The sequence below is a fragment of the Aythya ferina genome (genome assembly GCF_964211825.1).
Source record: "Aythya ferina genome assembly, contig: HAP1_SCAFFOLD_235, whole genome shotgun sequence".
In the NCBI taxonomy this organism is placed as follows: Eukaryota; Metazoa; Chordata; class Aves; order Anseriformes; family Anatidae; genus Aythya; species Aythya ferina.
Genome location: NW_028181302.1, coordinates 43,116 through 66,865, shown reverse-complemented (window position 1 = coordinate 66,865; position 23,750 = coordinate 43,116). Strand labels below are relative to the sequence as shown.

Below are 23,750 nucleotides of genomic sequence, written 5' to 3'. Positions count from 1 at the left end.
TTATCAAGTCAGCAAAAAAATCTGAAGTGGGCCTTGAGCATCCCAAAGCTCATCTCCCTCCCTGCCCCAACTCCACCACACTTGACCTAGTAACAGATGCTACCTCTCCCTCCCAGCCTCGACTCCCCGAGTCTCAGTAAGACAGATGATACCCAAATAGGAATCAATAATCAGGTGGAATAAGGAAAGATGCATCATGCAGCAAATGGATCCTGAAAAGGACAAACTCTAGCGAGGACAAATGATTGAGAGGGGGAGTTTGCAGCGGAGCAGAGCAAGCCTTGCTGCTCAGCTTTTCAGGACTTCAGGAAGGGAAGATTTTGGAAGGAGATCTGTGTCCAGAGGACTGAAACACAGTTAGAAATCCAGATGCCTGTCAGAGTCCTCCTATCTCAGTTCTATGGGGTTCAGACAGGAGGGATGGATCCAGAAATAGAGGACAGAGGTCACAAGTTACAGAAATGGGGACATTTCCCAACAGTGGGACATGAGGTAGAGGCTTGGGCCAGACAGCTAGCCAGATGGCTCAAGGAGGGCTCAGAAAACAAAACAAACCTTTCTATACCAAAGTCACTGTTTTGCTCTCCCATAACAGCAGAACCTAGCCTCTTGCTTTCTGCAGTTTTTGCCTCTTTTCAGACCATAATGCTGTGACTGACCAGGCTGCCCATTCCTTCAGTCCTCTACCTCTGTGTGGGGAAGGACGACAAATGCGCCTTTTCTAGCGGCTGCCACACAGCCTGCACCAAATACAGAGTGCCCGGAGAAATGTTACCTCTGAGAAAATTATTAAAACGGGGCTAATTTTGCAATTCACACCTGGGCTACAAATGTGAAAGAGTTTGCAATAATCTGTAATGAAATATTACATTGTTTAAAGAGTTCCCAGAGAAATTCACCCTTAATTGATTTTTGATCTGTGAAAAAACACTGTGGAGAGAGAGGAAAAAAAAAAAGATATTAGTCATACTCCTGTTTTATCACTCCTGCAAGCGCTTTCCTTCCTTTGTTTCCTTTGTCCCCAGAGAATCAACATGACACCGAAGAAAGCAGCCTGGAAGACACTACAGAAGTAATAAATAACACTCGCACAGGAATCCTGTTTGAACAGCGCTGTACCCCGCACACCCTCCTAAATCATTCTGCAAAAGGTGAAGTGGTCTCCGAGGAGCACTCAAAAATTAGAAAACATGGGTTTGTAGCTAGCACTGTCCCGGGCAAGCCCCGTGGGTTCAGGTCTTCTCCATGCAGCCCGTCCTCTGCTAAGGAGGGAGGCCAGACCTCTGCCACTCGCTGGGTCGCAGGAGCCCCCAGCAGGACTTGAACCAGCCCCTGGGGTGGATGCGTGCTTCAGCTCCCTCGCAGAATGCCACAGGGGAGCTTATGCCAGGAGTGAATGACATACAGCAAAAGCCAAAAATATCGACCGCAAAAGGCTGACAGAAAATTCATTACAGCATTCGTTTTCAAATCGGGATGAGCCAGGGTTCGAGCAGCTGTTGAAGCTGAGGAAGCAGGTTGGTATTAACTGCCAAGTTAATTCACTGAAAATCACTTCCAAAAACCAGCAGCAAACTGTCACAAAGAAAATGACCGAAGAGTAAAATATAGTTAGAGGACACAACAGGAAATGCATCCACAAGCATCACTGGAGACAGAAAAAAAAAAAAAAAAAAAAAAAGAAAAAGAAAAAGAAAAAACACAAAAACACAAAACAAAACACCTGCTGATAGAGATGAGTGTAAAACACTAACCACTTGGTACAAGCTTACCAAACATTAACAGCAGCCAGAGCACTTGTTATGGATGAACAAGGGTTAATAATAGAAAAAGGGAAAAAACAAATAGATTTTCTTAAGAACTGCTGTATGGAGCCACATCATAGACTGATTTGCCCAAACAGACACTGTAACATCTTTCGTGGTAAACGAGTTGTGATGGAGGCAACACCACATTTAAATCTAGGAGGTGGTGAAGTGGAAGTCCCTGAGCATGCTGAAAGTCTTCAGCAATAAAGCCTTTGATAAAAATCATAGTATTTATTAAAAAAAAGAAAAGGAGAAGAAAAATCCTCCAGTACTATGGAAAACCCAAGAAGAGTCAAGCCAGTGAAAGAAAGGCAACCCAAGTGACTGCAGTAGAGGGTGAGGTGGTTTTTCACCCTGCAAGCATATCTAGGACAACCAGGACTCTACAGTTCCACACAGATTTAAAATACATTCAAAAATAAGGATGTCTGGAAGACACAAAGCATTTACAGCATTCACCAAGCACCAAACATGAGATTCGCCATAAAGACCAACAAAGTAAGAGCATGTCCTAACCATGCAGCTGGAAAATCACGACCAAAGCCCTAGCTGCAGCACTACCTCCATTCTACACCCAAGCTCTGAGATTTTTCCCACTCTCTACTTAATGCAACAACCTGCAGCATCAAGCAGTACCTCTGCTAAGATGCTGAGCACCCTGGTTTTCCACTGGTATCTCACCCCTTTAGATTCAGAGGCTTTCATCTCTTTTGATGAACACTAAAGCTGTTCCTCCCCATGTAGCTATACCTCGAGCACTTTTGCTCTGAGTCTGTGAATCACCACCTCAGGCTCTCCCTGTGTTTCCCCGCTACCTCTCAGCCCACTCACCTCATCCACGTCTATCTGATGGAGATAAACAAAGCAAAGTGAAGGCTTAGTGAAGTCTCAATGTAACAGGGGAAAAAAAAAAAAAAAAAAAAAATATATATATATATATATATATATATATATATATATATATATATAAACAGTTAGCAAGTTACTTGTTAGGATGAAACTCAATCCACCCACACCCAGCTCAAATATTTATCTCTGGAGGAACTGGACCAGAACAGCAGCTGAAAGCTAAATTCTGTGGGCAAGTCAGAATGCCCCGGCTCCTTTTAGCCTGTGCAGAAATGGCCATTGCAGACCTCACTCAATTTCTGATCTGGTTCGCAGTGCTCCCTGCTTACTGCCGGGGGCACCCAGCCAGGCAGGCAGGTGGCCACAGCATGGCTCAGACACAGCCCAGAGCAGGAGCCTGACCTTAACCACAGCCTGTGAGCAAGGGAGGGAAGCCCTAGGGAGGCCCCGAGGAAGCTTTTAATACTGGTGTTCTCTATTTTAATTACATCAATGAGAAGATGAATTAATTATATTTCTTTACAAGTTTAGCTTTGTTTGTTTTTTCCTAATGATTAAAAAGTACCCAAATTCACACCTTATTGGCGATGGTGTAAGAAACAGCATGCAGCATATGTTGTATTTGGTTATAGTAGTTAATCTTGAATTCAGTCAAGCTCCAACACGTTTCACCTAGATAACGAGTTACTATATCCCAGCTAAATCACAGTAACCACCCACGTGCTTACTTTTAAACAATAACAAACATGACACAATTGATTAAAAGGACATACTTTATGATTTCCATGCTCAGGTCAGTTGTTGCTCGTGTTTTTGTATCCAAACCTGGAAAAACAGATAATGCATTTCCTTCAATTTTATACCAATAACATAAGAATCATAATATGATTCTTACAGGAACTATTGGATCAATTTTGCCTTTTGTAAAGGATGTGTTGGCTTACATTCCCATCAAGAGGTTGTACATTTCAGCTACTGCTGGAGAACTTTTCTTTACAATTCAGATAATACACACAGCCAAGACTGGTCTATAATACATTTGCTGAAGCATCTGAGCAAAAATTGCTCAGATATTATAGTGTAAGGGATCTCTCTCTGTCAGAACTAGTGAAATTTCAACCTCAGATGTGGGACTGGGGAAATTAACCCAACAGGATTTGAAGAGGGTAGTTCACCTGTGACCACAAGTTGGTCCTTAGGTAGGACTCAACTGGGATCAGTCTTTTCTTTACAAGAATGGAGAAGTGTAAGCATCAAAGGGAAGCTCTGCCTGCAAGCTGTCCATTTCAAGGGCTTTTCATGTCTGTACCAGTCAGAGGAACCACTTTCTGCATCTCTCTCTCAGCAGCCTTGTCTAGACTATCACACTGAGCATCTGGGGCATTTCATAATCATCTCAAGAAGTGTGACCTTAAGTTACAAGTTACAGAGTGACCTGAAAGGTTGTTCAAGAAAAATATGGATTTGACTTCAACAATACTTCAAAAGATGTTTAGATGTAGAGCTTAGGGATATGGTTTAGTGGGGACTGTTAGCGTTAGGTCAGAGGTTGGACTCGATGATCTTGAGGTCTCTTCCAACCTAGAAATTCTGTGATTCTGTGAATACACAAATTCCTCCAGCTTAGATTTTCCTGTGCAGGTCCAAAACCACACGTTTTCTCACAACTGCAAAGAGTATTTCTTGGGTTTGTTGGATATGTTTTTTGGGTATAATCATGACAATTTTTTAAACTTCAACATCAGTGAAAACAACCCTTCACATCTCATACATGTGTTTGTCTTCTGGAAAAAAAAAAAAAAAGGAGCAAAAGAATCAGCAATGTCCCAGAAGATGACAAGTGCTAAGATGGTCCATTCAAAAAGAAGTATCAGGTAGCTCTTTCAGAGCAAGGTTCATTTTCAGATCTTAAAAAGCATCTTCTGTGTCAGGTGTGTGCCCTAATTTGCAGGCCCAGAAGCTAATGCAGCAGGAGGTATGATGATCTGAGCAAGGTCACGAAGCCTTATGGCAAAGACAAGGGGAGCCGGGTCCCACAGGTCCCACCCACAACTCTATCACTCTCTGGATGCAGAGGCACCTGTTTTGTTGATTAAGGTACAATCTAGCGTACTTCTTACCTGATTCCTTTGAATATAATGCTCTACATACTCAATTTGATTTGTCTGCTTTGGAAGTCTGCTCCTTACTAATTCACATTCATCTGCCTAGTTGTTCTTGTTCCTTGTACACTGTCATTTTTCTAACTGCAACATATTCAACTACATCATCCTAGGCATTTTATTTGCGTGGTTCTGCTCTAACGGCTAGCTTAGCTGTTTCAAATTATGCCTTGCTTTCAGTTTTGCTTGAGTGTAAAAATGTCGTGTAAAAATGAACTACCCTCTGATGAAGGCTTTCAGACTTTCCATTTGAGGAACAGCATGCAGCTTTTTGGGGGAGCAATGGGAGAAGGATCAATCCAGCTTTTGTTTTACAGATTGCTACAATAGATAGCTTCCCCACAGGGAGTGTTACAGTACTATATTATGCTTATATAAAGGGTAATGACTAGGAACTTGGAGAACTCTACCCTTAGGAAGTGCTTGACGAGTGAGAACAGCAGGTGTGGAGGAAGGAAGAAAGACTAAATGTCTTTCTGTCCTGACTTTCTCTTCTTTTATGTTTGGAGACTGAACTTGGAGTCGGAAGCAAGTTGGCTCCTGCAGGTACTTGAAAGCCGAAAGATACGAATGTGGCAAGACAGAAAACCCAAACAAAGAGAGGAAACCACTAGCCCCAAACCCTGTTCCTAAGCAGGTTGCCTTGAAAGGAGTTGTTTTCAGCAATAGGGTGCTCTTTAGCTCACTATGGGAAAACGAGGCAATTACAAGAGGGGCTGGATATAGGAGAAAAAGCAACAGCACGCACACTGCTAAGGTGCAGCAGGGAAAGGCTGCTTTATGCTGCAAGAGCTTCTGATTGTGTCAGCAGCAAGCTGAGGAAAAAATAAAATAAAATCTTGGATAGGCTCTACAAAGCCATTTTGGCCCACACAAACCTTAAATGCAAAAAGTATCATCTCAGCCCTTGTAGACATAATGCTAAATGTGCCTTTTTGTTGCAAAACAGCATAATGAACCCACCGCAGGAAAAAAAATAAAAAATCAAAAGAGATATTGATCTGTTTCACATATAATAGACAAAAAATATGTAAAACCCACAAAGGGAAGACCCCAAAACTGCCACCAAGATGCACGTCCAGCTGAAGTCTAAGCTGCACATGGCTGCAGCAGACACAGCTGCCTTAGGCAGCAGCTCAAGGAAAGCAAGCAAGCTTCTTGTGCTAAAGCAAAGTCACATCCCTGAGCAAAGGCAGCCACGAGAAGTGTCTGCATTCATGGATGTTACACTCAAGAAGGGCAGGAGCAGAAGCCATCACATGCAGGGCCACTCTCCTGTTCCTACTCGTTTCTCGAGACTCCGGCCTTGACCAGCCTCTCCCCCTTTCACAGTGCTTTGAAGCAGTTTTAACAAGACTTCCTCTGCCTCCCGCTGACTATTTAGCCCTTCTCTCCACACAACACACCAAACAGCCACAAACACAGACTGGAATAGCCAATGGCTATGGTGTGCATCCATTTCTAGGCTGTGTTTTATGAAACCAGCAGCTCACAAACAAGCAGACAAAAAGACGGTAAAAAAGTAAAACATCAGTGACCATGCTGGACAGCAACAGTGCTCCGCAAAGAAGGAGACACAAAGACAACAAAATAGAGACAAATTAAAATGACTCTACCAGCCACAATACCACAAAGACAATACAAGTCATAACTGAATACTAAGGGAGACTACGGAGACTGAAACTCCAAGCACAGTCAGTGCAGAACTACTACATTAGCCTAAAACACAATTTAATCCACAAAGCTGTGATGCAAAAGCTGTAGCAAATGAATATATGACAGACACACAAGCAACCAGAAACAAAGCAAGAATGACCTCCACAGTCCCCCCAACATCTCTGCAAGAGAAAACATCAAATGGTATTTGAAGGAGAGGGATGGCTCTCAAGCACACTACAACCAGAACTCAGTGAGAGGAGAGCAATATAGCAATACTTTATGAGAGCAATATATAGAGGGGATGCACTACATTAAGAAAAAAAAAAATAAAAAGAAAATCATCATTAGTGCAATAGACATTTCTGGTCTAGAGAACTCCCCCACACTGGATAAGCTGCAAGGCAATGGAGCCTAGCAAATAATGGATTTGTATGCGAGTGAGCAAATTCACCACTGGTCAGAGAGCTCCCATCCAAATACAACTGGCTGTGGAAATACTAATTCTTATGGCAGAAGCAATAGAATTTGGCAAAGTCTAGCTCTGGAAGCAGAGCACACACAAGACACACACTTCAGCACCAGGGAAGCCGCAGCCTTACCATAGCCTAGACACTGGCAGTTGGAGGTGCAGGGATGGGAATGCTGTCCAGGATCCAGTCTGCAGGGGAAGATCTTCTGTGTCACCAGCAAGTTGCACAAGCCAGGCTCCAAGCGATTAGGATCCTCTCTGATGCTGCTACGCCGCTCTATGTGTGAACTGCCAACATACGGTTTAAGATCTGGCATACAAGGACTAACTCCTCTTTGATTGCTGGAAACAGCCAGGAGGGGAGAGCTAAAACCAAGATGAAACTGATACAGGATCATACACAAGCGATTTCCCATCTCCAGGTTACAACCCCATACCACACAGTGAAAGCCGCACAGCTGACATCCAGAGATATTACAGAGACTCAGAGATTATTAGGACTTGTGAATGATCTAATAAAACATCTTCCTAGTCCTGCTGTCCCCCAAAGGCAATGCCTGGACAAACACACATTACAGCTGCATTAAGACAACACAGCTGCTATATAAAACAAGAAGCTTTCTCAGAAATGCCATAATAAGAATGAAGGTGAAATCAAACCAGTGGCAGAGAATGGGGACCTAAGCTATCCCTCATTCAAAAAAGCAGCTAATACCTGCAGTCATAATAATCGATGGAATAAGTCCGTCTTGCCTTAAAACCTGCATGTAAAAAAGGATGCAATATGTGTGTGTGTGTGTGTGTGTGTGTGTATATATATATATATATATATATATATTCAGAGTCAGTAAAGGCTTCAGGAAGGAAACCGCAAACAAATGCAGAGTGTTTTTTTTTTTTTTTAAAGCTACAGTCTGCAGTCCAAAATATTTCCTTTGCCACCCACTGAATCTGAAATACCACTACTTTGCCATGTGCTGCAGAATGGGGGAATGTCCTCAAGGCTGCGTCTCTCCCCTAGCATTCTCCCAGCATCAGCAGGGGCTGCTGTGATCCCAGCCCTGACAGAAGTTCAGAAAACTGCCCAAAGACAAGAAAAGTATCAAGCAAGCTAGCCAGCTTCAATGCCAGGCTTGGACAGCCTCCAGGAGCTACATGAGGCCAAGCTTTCTTCTGCAGGGGCTCCCACCCACCTTCCTGCCCAGATGAGCATTTCAGCCTTCATCCAGAGACCCCCAAGTCCACCTGCACCCTTCCTGAGAGTTTCTGCTTTTCTGCAGGTTAAGTTACACAGGAGAGAGTATGTCGGAGGTCTGGAAAGTGACAAATGAGTGTCAAAATGCTGATCAGAAAAGAGGCAAATATGAAGTGCACACCATCCTCGAGAGACCTTAGAGCAAAGTAGGAAGGAGCCTGGCATCAAGAACAACACCTTAGCATTAACTGCTTCTCGTCAGCCTTCTGGAGAACTGTCAGGTGCGGCTGCAGGAAGCACTACAAAAAATACAGTGAAGCTGTTTGGCAACAGGTTAATCCCAACACATGCTTGTTCAGACAGCGGGCTCCAGGTTGCTTGCTGTGCTTTTGTATCATTTACCTGGGAAGGAAATAGAGCCAGATCATTAGCACTGGGCTACAGTAACAGCAAGAGCAGAATCAGCAATTCAAATAGCTATGAATTAGCTAAAGAAAAGCTGCAGAAGAAAAGAGCAGGGCAGCAAGCCACTGCTGGACAGAGAAGGACTCCTTCTGGAGACTTGAGCCATGCTAGAAGTCTGCATCCAGACTAGCACCTCTTGCTCCCATGTGACTCCAGCTAGCAGTGCTGGTAAGAGGGCAAGAGATAAAGACAACACGTAGGTGATCGTCGGTGTTGCTGCGATGAGCAAGCTAAGGATCACAGGATTACAGCCAGCCTGCCTGCCTTCTCTGGGACAAACAGCCCCTTTCTGCAGGACCAGCCACACATGGGAAGGAAGTTAGATCAAACACACATATCCCCCCACTCCTGAAACACCCCTAAATCAGAACAATCCCCACAACGAGCCCAAGACAAAAGCGGCAAGCAGAGGAAGGTGAAACAGGAGCAAAGAGACTTGGTGAGCAGGAAGGACGGAGCACCAGCTGACAGGCCTCCCACAGATGCCAGCAGAGACACTCACCATTGCAGGCAGGTCCCGCATGAGGCCCTAACCTGCCAGAAGACAATCTTGCCCCAGGATCGCATCACCTGCAGGAGAGATGCTCTTGCTGCATTTTCAGATGCAAACCGCAGATGACAAGAAACACACTGTGAAGCACAACCAGAGCACCTTACACAGATGGAGCGTATGGGATTCAGGCTCCTGCCTGCCGTGCCATGGGAAAGCAACGGTGCTAAGACAGATGGCAGAGGGCACTGGGATAAACTGGGACAGCAGGGGACCAGGAGACTGCAGAGTCTCCATATTTGAGGATCCTGCGAGCAAGACAACATCCATCTGTCAGGGACGGTTAAGCAGCGTTGCTCTGGTTGGGGTTGGAGACCACCGACCACCCTGCTCTGCATGGCTAGGCCTCCTCTGAGGCCTGGGGACATTCATTAGAGCTGTAAAGCTCAAATAAACACCGTAACCGTGCTCCCACAGTCCGGCTGTGCCAGAACAGGGGTGCACCTGGTTAGTAACATCACACAGTGTTCATCCCATGTTTCCTTCACTGGGACCAGGAGGACGGTGGGGATGGTATTCCCACTTGGTCAGCGCTGACAGCTCGCTCACGGGAGTCGAAGTCTCGTGAAGTCAGTGAGAGGTGCTGCCTACCCGGGCTGGAGTGGTTATTGATTTCCTACGTGACCTTGGCTAAGTCACTTAACCTCAGTTTCCTCATCTGTATATTGGGAATTATGGGACTTGCAGAGTGCCACAAATTCATCAGAGGGAACTACTTAGGAGTCCTATTATGAATTAATGGGATTTCCCACTTCAAAATTACTCCTTTGAGGACTGAAGCAGTTGGACTGGGATATTCATAACCCTGACTCCTTCTGTAAGTGCAGAGCATTTTATTTTACGGTTTTTCCCCCTAAAAACACCCATGTAAATCATCTAGCTCAGGAGCACACGGTGTAAGCATGCCCAGGTTCAAGGCTCTTTACAAACACTTGCTTAAATGACTTTGGCCTTGTCAGTCATCCATACTAACAAGCCCCTCTCCTTGCCCAATTCATATGGTTCCAACCATACGGAGTTTCACACCGTGAGCTGTTGTGGTAAGAAGCTCAGCTGGGTTCTCGTAGTGTGAAGTCTGTTCAAATTAAGCTGCAAACTGTCACGCAATGGCTCCCTGGAAGAAGTAAAAATCCAAAGAATCATCTTAAAAACTAAATGTAGTTGTGGTGTCTTGGTAAGCCCAAAAAGGCTGGTTCCAAGGTCCTACTGCATCTGCGGTGCAAGCTAATACAATCCCATCACCCATAGCAAGGTCCTGATCACTTGATAACCCCTGCAGAGCCAGACCTGCAGCTCCCTGGGCTGCACTTTGTGCTACTGCCTGGCATAAAACCAGCACTTTGCTTCCAAGGACCAACCAGTGCATTGATTTGCAAAGCAATTCAAGGTACCTTGAGGATGAAACAGGCTAGTGTGGTGAGAAGCTTAAAACAAAAGGCTTCTCTACAGTGGGTACTTTTTCCAGGGAAGCTAAGATAACAATATTCAGTGTTTGCGCCTTACCACAACCAGCACTCTGTAAGCACATTCAATGATCAATACCCACAGACGGAAACATCCCTTCAAGACCACAGGACTAAATCCAAAGAGCTTTCCTATGCTATTCCTATGCTAACTTGTTCCTCCCTGGGGAGTTAAAACACTTCCGAGACTGAGAAATACCTCTGCCCCATCACACTCCCTCACTCCTTCCTCACCCTTCCCTTCATCCTCCACACAGTTGCTTGGTATTTATTCTCTTCCATTTTATTTGGATTTTCTCTGAGCAGAGTCATTAATCTTCCCCATAGACGCACAGCTCTGACAGCTAGGGTCTTGACACCTCCAGTGCCAGTGAAGGACATTCTCATACTCTTCTTTTTGCTTTTTAGTTCCTTTCTCTTTATAAAGAAACCCTTCATACCTCACCAGCCACAGGGTTTTGATTAGAAGGCCATGCAGACCGGGGTCATGTGAACTGGAGACAAGGGGGCTGTGGGGGAGGAAGGCGAGGGGAGAGGATGCGACTCCCACAAGGAACTCCCAGGTCCCACTGAAAAGGTCAGCATGCTTTTGAGTCATCTGCACTGCTCCCTGACACAAAAAAATATACTCAGCCCAGTGCAGAGATACTTGATAAAGAGTCTAATGAAGTGGAAAGAGTGTTGCACGGAAAGAATAGGCCTCTCTCATCCTGACATCCCATGATGCTCCATCAAGTTGCTATGGAGACTTAAAAGAGAAGGGGGTTTTGTTGTCTTGAAGGGCCTTCTCCCTTCCCAGCAACCTTGACCTTTTCCAGGTTTGCGTGTTTGTGTGTATATGTATTTTAAAAAGAAAAAAGAGATAAGGAATTCCATTTCTTCTTATCTGGTCATGGCTCAGTGGCTGGCACTGATGCATGTGGGGGGCCATCAGCCTGTCTCAGTGTGTAGATTTGGAGAGGATAAGAGCATGAAAATGCAGAGGGGAACAGTTAATTAAGGCTGATATTGCAAAGGACGCTGTTTGTTGAATAATGAATTCCATATGCTTCAGAAACACAAGTGCAATTAAAGGTGTGAGAGATGAAGGGCAGGAGAGAAGTGATGGGTCATACATTACCATACAAAATGGCCCCACTGGCCCTCCAAAGCTAGGGGTTCAAATAAAAACACTACGTGTATTACAGCCAGAGATTATTTCTCATAAACAAGGCAGAGGTGTTGCTGCCAGTACCCACGGGTGAAGGAGGGTTACCTGGAGTTGACAGCCATTAGAGAGTGATGTGAGAGTCATTTAGACAGGTCGCAAGCAGCTCGCTTTATCTGATACCTAAATCAAGATGAATAAGGAGTTAAGCAGACAGGCTAATGCAGAATAATGCTGCTTGTAAGATGTTCATGCTCATTCCGTACCCATTATCCAAAAAAGCTACCTACTTTCCATTTTCAGCCAGCCATACAGTCAAACTGAGATGTTCAGAGATGGGGCTGTCACTAGCAGCCCACAAATTGCCCCACCTTTGTCCCTCCCAATGCCTGATGCCATCTACATCCCACTAAGACGCACGCCACCCTCCCCACCTCCTTCCCAACGGGAGAGGGAGAAACCTGGCACTGGTGTTTGTGCCCTCAGCTTGGGTCCTCTCCTGCCTACAGATCCTGCTATTTCCCAGGGCATAAGCTTCTGTGCCCTTGTGTGCCATGGGACAGATAAGTGAGAAAAGATGATGGAAAAACATTAATTTTGCAGGACAAAAGCCCTCTGCTTGGCTTAAGAAAATTTTAATACCAAAAGGGGAACAAAGACAGGAATCATCCCTGCCATAACCTCTCCAACAGAAGCAAAAAACAGCCAGTGAACTCGACCTGAGCACACAGCCACCTCCAGGATCAAGGCCTGGATTTGGATGGAGTGCTGCACTGCCCAGCCCCATCCTTAGCAGCTGAGGGTAATTCATGTCAAGTAAGAAAATCAGAATTTGACACCATCTTGCACCTGGTTTGCTCGCACTGTAGACTAATGAGAATCTGCTCTCTAGGACATCTTTGAACTCCTTTCAGTGATCCGTAATAGAAGCATCCCAGGGTCAGACTTCTGTCCGTTAGGGATTTAGCCTCTCTGACCCTGAGGAGATCTAGGATAATGTTTACGGTCACCACTAACCCTGTGTCTGTGCACCCCTAAATTAATTCCTTACCTTGCAGAAACTCGGGTCAGTGCCATGCTAATCTGAATGAAACCCCTGACAAGTAATCTTGGCAGCTGTCTGTTCTCCACCCTCCGAGCCTGGGTAAGCTTTCTCAGATTCTGACTCACTTGAAGCAACTCCACTGCACTTGCTGGTCCTGACAGCTTGCCACATTACCGCTCCAAGTGAGAGGAGAGTACAGAAAAAAATCATAACAAAATTATTGGAAAATATTTCTCTTTCAGCTGAGAGTGCTGTTGATACGATCGCCTTTTCATTTTCTGCAAGAGTATGTGCGCGCGTATGTGTGCTTCTCTCCCCACCCTGTCTCTCAAACTTATGATGTGAGCAGTCGCCTGGGCTTGTTTGTCCATTCCCAGCCTGCCAAACCATTTTCAATAATAAGATCCATCTCCTCCTGCTCAAGGCTGTATTGTCTTCATATCCTTGGAGATCAGATGTCTGTTCTCCCTTTTATCACTTGAGCTGCACGTGTTTTGATTGTAAACACCCTGATAACACTCTTGTTAGCCCCTCACAAGTGAAATAATAAAGGATAGATAACATTTCTAGCCATGATACTTATACTGTCATCCTACACTGAGATAACAAGGAGCAGAAAGCCTGTGAGTCTGTCTTGCTCCGATAAGGATCTTGTCACCATAGATACAAAAGAGATAAACTTTCTAAAATAATATCCTTGTTCATGTCACTTTGCTCAAGTTGGATAATAGATGGTGCAATTCCTCCCTCTCCCCCCCATGAAGTATATTTATGGTTTCTACCATTCACATCACTAGTGAAACAAGACCTTGATGTGTTACAAGGCAGGCAGAGTACACAATAATTCACATTTCTCACCCAGGTGAGAGCAGCTGACAGATATCATCTCGCATGACGACGTTTTGTGGGCATCCGTGAGGAAACGGTTGTGATCCCAAGCACATTGCCTGGCAGACTGAAGAACACGCCTGAGGCTTCTTGCAGAAGGGTGCTAACGCCATGGCCCAGACAAACATGAGTTGTCTGCACACAGGCCTGCTACATCTCCCTGTTCACAAAACTTACCCAGAACCAGCAGAGCCTACTGCAGCAGCAAAACCAGGATGCCACCAGCTGAAGCCACTGTCCTTCTGCCATTTGTGCTCTCAGAGACCGATTACGTGGAGGTGAAGGACTGCATTAGCCAGACAGGCTGCAGGTTGCACACAGGTGAACACACATTTTCTCCTAGAATAACAGTCATGCAGAAGGGTGCAGTTGACCCAAGACCATAAAGCTAGGGGCAGGAACAAACCCCGATGCCTTACCCCAGGCCAGACTCTGCAAAAGGTCGCTCTTCACCACACAGCACCAGCAGAGAACAGGACAGGGCAGGGTGTAAATGACACAGCCCACGTCCCACCAGCCTTGCTCTGACAGCCCTGGGAACAAAGAGAAAAAGCCTACACAAATTTATTGCTTTTCCAGGACGCATCACAGCTCTCTTGCCAGAGGATCCTTTGTGCTACCAAATCTGCCCCATGTTCCTCAATGGCCCAAATTCTTCCCATCTCTCCCGATGGGACAATTTAGGGCCCTTGGTGTGGTGACAATGACAACGATGCTATACCCTTTCCCCTTGATTTTGATGTCTGAAAAAGATAATCCTGCCCAGGGAACAGAGCACTGGAGCAGGTGCCAACATTCAGAGCCTGTCTTTATCCATGGTAACTACAAGAGATGCTTGACATTTATGTGTTGAAGCATTTCTTAAATGAAAAATGGCTTTGCAATCAAAATGAATACGTGTGCAGAAAATCTCCAGTTTGGTTGAAAGTTGCCAGGCTTATAAATTGGAAGCTGAATATTTCTCTAATAAAGTAAAATAAAACACAATAAAATTATAACAGTTATTCAAGAAATACACCCAGTTATTCCAAACCACTGTACCCCTTTAGAGTTGCATTTTTGTTTGTTTGATTTTAGGGAAGTATTTTTATTCTTAATAATACTTTCTTAAGTATTTAAAAGTATGGAAATAAAATGCTTTTAAATTGACTTTTGCTACAAAAGTATGAGGTGAAGCACCTGGCAGTAGTCTGCCATACTTAGCTGTCTCCTTGCAAATGGCAACAATCACCATAAAAGCAGCTGACATTTTACTGGTGACTGGTTTGTATGGTTTCCATACCATAGGAATATAAGAATTTATTCTCCTCGTGGTAAATATTGACCCTGGCTCGCTTCACTGAATATTTACCTCTTGGGTCAATAAATCATCATGTTCATCTCAATAGAAGTCAGTATCTGCTTATTATTATATTAACCTTTATGAGGCAGATAGCAGTTGTTTTTCCCTATAATATGATATTGCACAAATTGGATAACTAAGAAAGATTTCTTTGTGATAGAATTTTTGACTTCCAACTTTTTTGCTCAATTTGAGGCACATAAAATGAAACATTTAATGCACCACATGGAGCTGCTTTTCTTTTACAGTTGGCTTTTGGCAAATATATTAAGAGTCCTAGAACAAGTCTTGGGACACCTGAAAGATCTGCACATGGATGTGTCTTCTGGCCAACATGGTGAAATTGCTGCACCCTTTGGCTCTCACAGGCAGCTGCACGTGGTCAAACTTTTGTCTTGGCCAGGTGTTATTAAGCCTTATGAGAGCACACATCACAGGATGCAGTGAAATGCAGCCAAGATATGGGAAGAAGAGGAAAACAGATACGCGATTTTGTGAGGAAGGATGGCTCGGCAGAAGGACAAGTGGAAGGAAGGATGGACAGAAAGAAAGAAGTCTGACGGGAAAAAAAGGAATCTTCATTAAACAGCAGAAAGGCCATGTGCTGAAGCTGAGCCTGGTCTCTGTTCACCAACATGCAGGAACATTTTGGAAAAAGGAGATACCTGGTGAGGCAATGCTTGCTCCCCTCTCATCTCCAGCCTTTGTAGATTAAAGAGAACATGGCACTTCTTCAAAAGTGCAGAAGACAGCCTTGACATTCTGGCAAATTCATCCCTTCAATAAAAATAAATGATTTCCAAGGCTGCATGTGAGATATGGCTACACATATGGCTGGCACATTTTCCTACACATTGCTTGAACTATCACTATCTACCTCATTGCTTCGTAAAGCACTATGAGATACAGCTTCTCAACTATTAAAATTACAGTATAAAACATAACTCTCCTTCATATGGTAAGCTCAAAAGCTCTTTTAAATATGATATACACTCTCCTTCCCTTCGAATCTAGATTTTAACTGTGCTTCCTTCACATGAAAGTACTGCCCACAGATGCCATCCAGACTTGCCACCCAGAGGAAACTAAGTACTGCCCGTATGTTTAATTTATCTGGTACTCCAGTACATACTCTGGTACAAAGCTGCCCAGTGAGTGGGGCTGAGTATTATAAAAGAGAAAAGACTGAATGAGAATGATATTGTGCCAGAGGCTGGAGTAGAAAAGGAACAGTACAAAGTCATATTCATAATCAGTATAAAACAATGCTGAAGTTTGCTGATTTATGGTGGACATAACTGTGGTCCCAAACATCCCTCTGTTTATAAACACTCATTTCCAAAGGCTTCTGAGCTGCTGAACAAAAACAAACTCCAGCCATGATATGTGATAAACAGGAAACAAGCCAGAGCAAATACTGCAGTGGGAACAAAGCCTGGGATAGCAAATACAGAGCCACAAGGGACAGATACCACACAAAACACGAGCGAAGCACACTCTCGTGCATGGTGTGAACACCTACTGTCAAGCAAAGGTTAGAACTCAGCTGCAGCCTTGAGGGCTGCAACACTAGGTTTGTCAATGTGGAGAACCAAGCCACATTTTAGAGCAACATAGCAATGTTACTATAACAAAAAAGCAAAATAGCAAAAAAGGGGATTGTCACCTTCAAAATACAACAGAACTGCAAGGCTGGGTACTTGGTCTAGATGGCTTCAGCTGACAATAAAATCCAGGTTAATCCAGGCAGATGCTGCGGCTCTGTCAGCAAATGGTGGCTCCAGAAAAGCCAGCCAAGAAGTAACTGTTCCTCCTCTCACGTGCTAGGCAAAAGCCTGGCTTTGTAGAATTTCCTCTTCAGCCAAGGCACCCAACTTCTCCAGCCAGGAAAAGAGGAAAAACATTCCTGAGCAGCTCCATGGGGCAAAGTATGTCTAGTTCCCTTCGCCAGGAAGGGGATGGACTACAGTCATCTCAGCCAGCCTAAGAACAATGTGAGCATCATTAACAGAGCAGAGAAGGCAATGTCAGACAGCACACTGAACAGGAGCTGGGGACAGGCTGCCACTACGCTGTGTGAGCCCAGGCTTGTTCCTTGGCCAGAGGCTGCAGCGTGCACAGGGACAGGAAGGACAGCAACATCAGCCACTGCACCACTTCATCACCAGCCAGCTTTCAAATGCACCCATCCTGCCTCCAAAATCCAGAGCTCTGAGGATCAAGTATACCTCTACTCAAGGGCATGTTTCAAGCTGATGGGGCTTTACAGCAGGGAAAAGGGTGAAAACCCCAAGCCTGCGTCCCAGAGACAGGAGGCTTCCTTCTGTGACTGGAAGGCAGTGGCCGAGCAGCACATACTGGAGGGGGGTTACATGCAGTCCAAAAACTTTTTGCCTTTTTTGTCTTGTTTTTCATGTGATGGAATTGTAGGTTTTCCTGCTGCGCTTTAAAAAGGGCAGAAACAATAACCTTTGTAATTAGTACTTGGCAGAGCAAGCTCCTGTCCACAATAAATTAACGGAACCAATTAGGGAGGAGGAAAAAATAATCAGATGCCATAAGGTACGTCCTGGCTGTGCCAACCTATGAGCAGAGGCCATTCTGGAGCACAGTCAGGCGGGGATATCCCAGTGGGTCTGAGAAGGGCCAGGCCAAGACCTCCTCACAGTGCCCAAGCCTTGTCCCAGGCAAGGGAGGGGAGGAAAGTCAACGAAAGTCAACGCACACTTCTGGTTGAAGCATGTCGTATGGGATTTATTGCCTTTCTCTTGCCCCAGTGATGACGACCGCACCCTGAAAGGGCCTATCAAGGAATGAGGTGGCCAGAGACCAGTTCCCTCACGAAAGGAAGCTCACAGTTGGGATATGATGGGTGGGTAGCACTGTGTTATAACCTTACCTCCTCGATTTGTTTTCTCAAAGGTCTGCAACTTCTCCACATTGTGCCTCATGTCTATCACTACCACTCCACCTGGACAGCCCGTTCCCTGCTATCGGGACATTGTGGAGAAGCACTTCTTACCTCTATCAATACTTATGCTGCTTTAAATAACACCACTGATTTTTCAGCCTCTACCCGGTCAACTTCTCACCTCTCCATCCCAGAGCCAGAGTAAAAACTGTATTTCAACCTTACGAAGACATTTGATCCATCAACCTATGAAAGATCACTCCGAGAAGCCATTCAAATCTGCTAGGACATGAGAGATGTTGTGTGCTTCAGAAAGTGGGTAAGAAACCATAAACCAAGCAAAATGATAAACAGCAACTTGTCAAGATGGGGAGATGTACCTGGTGGGGTTCGGCAGAGATCACTGTTAGACCCATCTTTTGTCACCTCTACATTAACGAGCTGGAAAAAGAAGTAAAGAGCAAATAATAGAATTGGCAGACCAAGCTATATTAGGAGGTGTTGCCATCACCAGGGAAGGACAGGAACATAAAACAAATTAGAAGACAGGTTAGAAATCAGGGTGGAAAATAAAGAACAGGGAAGAGAAATGTCTGTCCAGACAGATTTACAGAGTGGATCAAAAGCATTCAAGCAACCAGAAATTCTGCTCTGCAAAGGATTTTGATATTTCAAATTTGTAGGTGCTGTTAAGCAAAACCCAAAACTTTCCCCGTAATAAAGTGCCTGGGGAAACAGCATTCCTTTGACTTCAACACAATTAAAACATTGTAAAAGGCAGTCACTATGAAAGGATACACATAACATATTCCGCTCTGAAAAATATCAAAAGAGGGTATTTCAATATTGTCAGAATGCTCCCTTCACAACAAAATTTTAGCCACATTTCCATTCCAAAAGAAATTTCCCAAAGGAAAACTTCTGAAAAAATATCACTGACCAGCTCATGTCAAAATCTAACCTTCAAAGAGCCATATGTAACCCCCTTTTTGCTTGCTTGTTTGTCTAGAAAATAGAGGAAAGGAGGAACAACAGTTCCTATCACTCCTGAATAAGTGATATTCAGCATGAGGGTCCTGCAGACAACCTCAGTATTTATTCCCCAAGGTAAGTCACTCAGGGGGGAATGCAGTCCCACTGCTTAGCATCCAAAAAGCCTGGGGGTGGGGTGTTGGCCTAATTTCTCAGCCTCAGAGTACATCCAACTTTCACCTCCCAGGCTTTTTTCTCAGCAACTTTTTTTTTCCTTTAGCGCAAGCTATATAAACAGTCAATTCCCAGAAACCGGGCTGTAAGAAAATATTAATTCTCGTAAGAGCCACTAGCATGCCTCTCCGGTCAGCAGCACAGGAAGCTCAAAGGAGCAATGCAGTGTATTCGTGCACCCAGTAAAAAATCTCAAGTAGCACAACCTCAATTTTTTTTTTAATTTTTTTTTTTTTTTTAAGTAAACTCTGTCACTGCATGCAAAATAGCATTCCAGAAGCAGGTCAATGAAATAAGCAAGCAGCTGGTGGAAACATTGCTATTAAAGCCACACTTAAACCATAACACTGCGAGGCACGCTGATAGTTCACCCAGGTATCTCCAACAGTTCACCTAGATGTGGGTGCAATAGAAAGAATGAGATTGAAACAAGACAGATACACACACAGGGCCGATAGGTGTAGAAGGGCTGAAGAAATATACGGCTCTAGTATTTTAAGTACGTATACAATATTAGATGGACATGCTCAGAAATCTTTGAAGGTGACATGATGGCCTCTCAATGTGAAAGATCACTCTACCCAGAATATTTTTCCCATTCTGGCTTGCTTTCTCCTAGTGGATTAGAGAGCCAGCACATTGGACCATAAATGAATACCCAGCCAGTGCTGGCCTCCTCCCAAGCCTTAAATTGTTTATAGCCCATTCGATCTCCACTTACAGCCTTGGTTCTGCTAATCGAATCACATCTTCTTTCAATAGCCAGACTTTCCCCCCCCCCTATCCCCCCCTCCCCCACCCCTTTTAAACACCATCTTATCTAATCTGCACAATTTGCATTTTGTCAAGTCTGTACGTGGTACAGGAACCCAGTAAATCGAATTTAATGGAGCAAAGAGCTCTTATCTAAAGCTCAACAATCTTTTACTTAAGCGTGCATATTTGCGCTTAAAGTTGAGATTTGTGAAAGCTGTTTTGAATCACATTCTTTTCCTTGAGATTTAGGGAAAAACATGGGGCTAAATTGTGGCTGGGTGGAGTCTGAAATTCTCTGATTTTGCCACCATGTCTCCTTCTCCACTTCACGACCCATGCAGCAGAGATCCTGCTGCAACCTTTCTCCTCCCTGAGGAAAGAGGCTGCCTGGGATAGGCATGGCTTATCTGATGCCACATGGACACCTCTGAATGGGAAAAAGGGCCACAGTGCAGTCCGATTCTCTAGAAGAGGTGTGTAAGTCAGCTGTGGCACAGCGAGAAACCCAGAAGAGCTCTGCATGTCTTCCAGCACCCGAAAAGCTACTGTAGCATGGTGAGCATGGTACCAGAGCAATGGCAGGCAGCACGGTGGACCTCTGAAGAGTACTTCACTGCTCCTCACTTCTCAGCTGGCTTCTGCAGCTTTCAGCCACTTTGACTTCCCAAGAGGACACGGCTGGCACGCTGTCCTTCGGGTCACTGAGAAGAAGGGAGCCTCACAGGCTGCTGCAACTCACTGCTTCCTGATTTATAAACGCTTTTTCCCCCATATTGCTTATTCACACAGAGATCTTACCTTCCACCACACATCCACACGTACTTAGAAAGCAAATACCTTGGCTAATTCTAAGGCTTTTAATAACAAGTTTAAAGATATCATTACAAATATATCTTAGAGACTAATTAACCAAAGGTTTTAGGAGAGGACCATGAGCCTACTTGCAAAAGCCTACCAGATAAACCCTTTTAGTTCCCTGTATCAAACTGGCCACGCATTTGCTGTCATTCTCCAGAGGTTCCTTCCTCCATGTCTGCAATTTCTATCTGAATTTGACCTCTAATATCCATAGCCCAGAACCACGGGTGTAGAGATGTAGGCAAAGTCTGCACATTGTTCTCCATCCCACCTCCGAAACCTGGCAAGCAGCAGCCATGTCACCTCAGCGTCCTGTGCTGCTCACTCCCTGGCTTTGGTAGGCATCACCTGTGAGACAGAGGATTCAGGGGAGTTTTATTGCCCCAAACTCACACAGGAGCCTTCAAAAGGATGACCGAAAATTGTTTCAAAGAACAGATTGCAACTCTTCGGTTGTGGCATGATGAGACCAGGGCCAGGTTTTCTCCCAGAGCTCAGCCTACAGGGTCTGAATGAAGAGCAGTGACCCCACAGTTTTGCCTCTAGGACCTACACCAAACAGTGAATCCCAAACACTCCCTCCTTGTGTCTCTGTGGTGAGCAAAGGAGTAAGGATGAGGCCAAACAACAGCTCTGGATCTGCTTGGCATTATTTTACCCAAATCAATGAACACAAAAAGGGAAAAAAACACACACGACTAACCCACAGACTCATTCACTCTTCCCCTACCGCTGCTAAAATAACCACATCCCAAAGAAACCACGTCCTTCTCCTGCTAGACTGGCTGTGTCCCATGACAGCAACAGACAGGTTTTCTTTTTCTCCTGGGAGAGCTGATTTGGAGCCTCAATTAAAGCAGATTTCAATAGACCTGAAGGCAGTAGGCTTCACAATTATTCCCTTTTTCTTTCTGTGTGTGTTTGGTCACTGAGCCTTGTTTCTCTCCACAGGGGAGTCTGCTCACTAAACCTGCTTGCTTATTTAAAACTCAGCAGCCTCAACACACTCCCATTTTGCCACCTGAGACCAAAAAACAGGAGTCCTTGAGTCATTAAAAGCAAGATGCAATTAGTGCCAACACTGACTGGCTCACTCCCTCCTATTCCATGCCCATGTCTGAAGCTCCTTCCTTTGTGAGCTCTAATGCGTGTTTAATGTGCAACTTAATTATTTGATTACAATGGCGTAATTATGTAATTGTAATGTATTGTGCAAGTTGGCTGGAAGGAGACGGGAGACATTTGCTGAGTGACGTGGGATAAACAGAATAACAACAACATCAAGGAAACAGAATAAATCTAATGAGATGATAATTTGGAGGAATAGTTAAGAAAATGGGTACTTTGGAAAATGAAAAGTAGCTGGGCTTTTTTTTTCTAAATTTTTTAAATTAATTTATTCTTCCCTCCCGCCCTTTTGTGATCAGCCAGAAATTTCTCTCGCACTGCCAAAGAGGGAGAACGCGGCTGTGCTGAAAGGGCAAAGCCAGGCAGGCTGCCGCAGGGTGTCCTGTCCCCGCCACGCTCCTCTGGCTGTCACAGCTCCTGGAAGGACAACTGAACACATGCCCGAGCCGTTCCGAGCTGGCCCCACAAACTGCTCTCACTGTTCATGTACACACGCTTTCCTGGAGTACAGGCATACAGGAGCAGTTTGGCCATAACCACTGACAATCCTACAATGCTGAAAAACCTCCCGTTTGCAATGGAAATACGGGGGGATGCAATGAGTGCTTCGTGGTAATTTATTGTAATGAGGTAATACAAGTACCTGGACAAGCCCTCCCAGCAAAGTCAGAGTGCTCTCCAACTTATGGACGCTCATATCTGTACGCTGAACCCAAAAATGAAGGGGAAATGCTAGGCAAATATGGTCAAGGTAAGCAACAACCACAGGGAAGCTCATTGCAAGAGCCATAAACCACATCTTGGAGACAGATTCCAAGTCCTGCTTTGTACAAGCCTTCTAAGCTCTCTGGTTTCTCTGCTCTCCCTCAGAGGACTTTAACAACTCCCTTTCTCCCAGTAGCAAGCACATTCTCAAGGAGACCACATCAGTAAACATGGCAAGCAGGAGTCTAGACAACCAGTTTAGCCTACTCACCAAAATTCTGCTGAGATACAGTCCACCTGCAGCATCCCGGGTTTCTGTGGGAGACATAAGCCCATGGTAAGTATTTCAGGGACACTTCCAAACCTGTTTCTCATCACTAATTACTTGATATTTGGCAGAAGGCTCAGACCAGTAAGGTTTTCCATTGCATTGTGTTTCTCCAGTCAGAGCTCTGGCGGGTAGACACCAGCCACCACCCCAGGAGAGAGATCTCTACCCACCATACGTGGCAATACGTGCTGGTGGCTTGTTTTACAGGCGACACATACATACACAACTGGGTTTATATTCATGGCTATTTCAGCCAAATTCTTCTTTTGTGAAACAGCCTTCCCAAGCCAAAATTTGGGAGATGTGGGAATCTGACCCATTTCGACAGCAAGCTGCACTCTGATCTTGTCAAAACACACATTCCAGAGCAAGTAATATTGAAACTGTTCTGATATTAGCAAAGCAAACAGAGGCAATGACAGCCTGCAGCATATCTATCTGCCAGCTATCCAAATAAGATTAGCCAAGGAGCAAACTCCGTGATATGGAAGTGGACTCTCAGTCAGCCAACTTCAGTAAACACGAGCTGCCAGCCAGAGAGAGATGATGAATGTAACCAAATAACCGCAGGTATATGCAAACTCAATTTGCCAAAAGTTGTATCATTGACTCTTACTGATTTTGGTCCAAGGGGTCTAACTGTCTCTGGGGCTTAACACAGTTTAACATCAGGGTTAAGTGCATGCTATATACAATTACAGTATAGTAAAGCTTCACACCCCAGTTTGCCCATGAAAAGAGTTGCAGGAGCTATTAAGAGAAGAGAATTCTGCCCCAGGCTCCATCCCTTCCCAGAAACACACATGTTGGATT

At 44.7% G+C, this 23,750-nt stretch overlaps 1 protein-coding gene across 1 annotated transcript in view; it reads right to left on the bottom strand.

The window, feature by feature from the left end:
* Positions 1–23,040, bottom strand: part of LOC311428992 (uncharacterized protein) — a 38,995-nt gene extending 15,955 nt beyond the window's left edge. The window contains exons 1-5 of the mRNA XM_084540179.1: positions 23,017–23,040; positions 22,878–22,921; positions 9,110–9,177; positions 7,078–7,235; positions 3,431–3,482 (exon numbers count right to left, since the gene is read on the bottom strand). Of these exons, the coding sequence (XP_084396305.1) occupies positions 3,431–3,482; positions 7,078–7,235; positions 9,110–9,177; positions 22,878–22,921; positions 23,017–23,032 (338 nt within the window). The 5' untranslated portion in view covers positions 23,033–23,040. The remainder of the gene's footprint in view (positions 1–3,430; positions 3,483–7,077; positions 7,236–9,109; positions 9,178–22,877; positions 22,922–23,016) is intronic.
* Between the last annotated feature and the right edge of the window lie 710 nt (positions 23,041–23,750).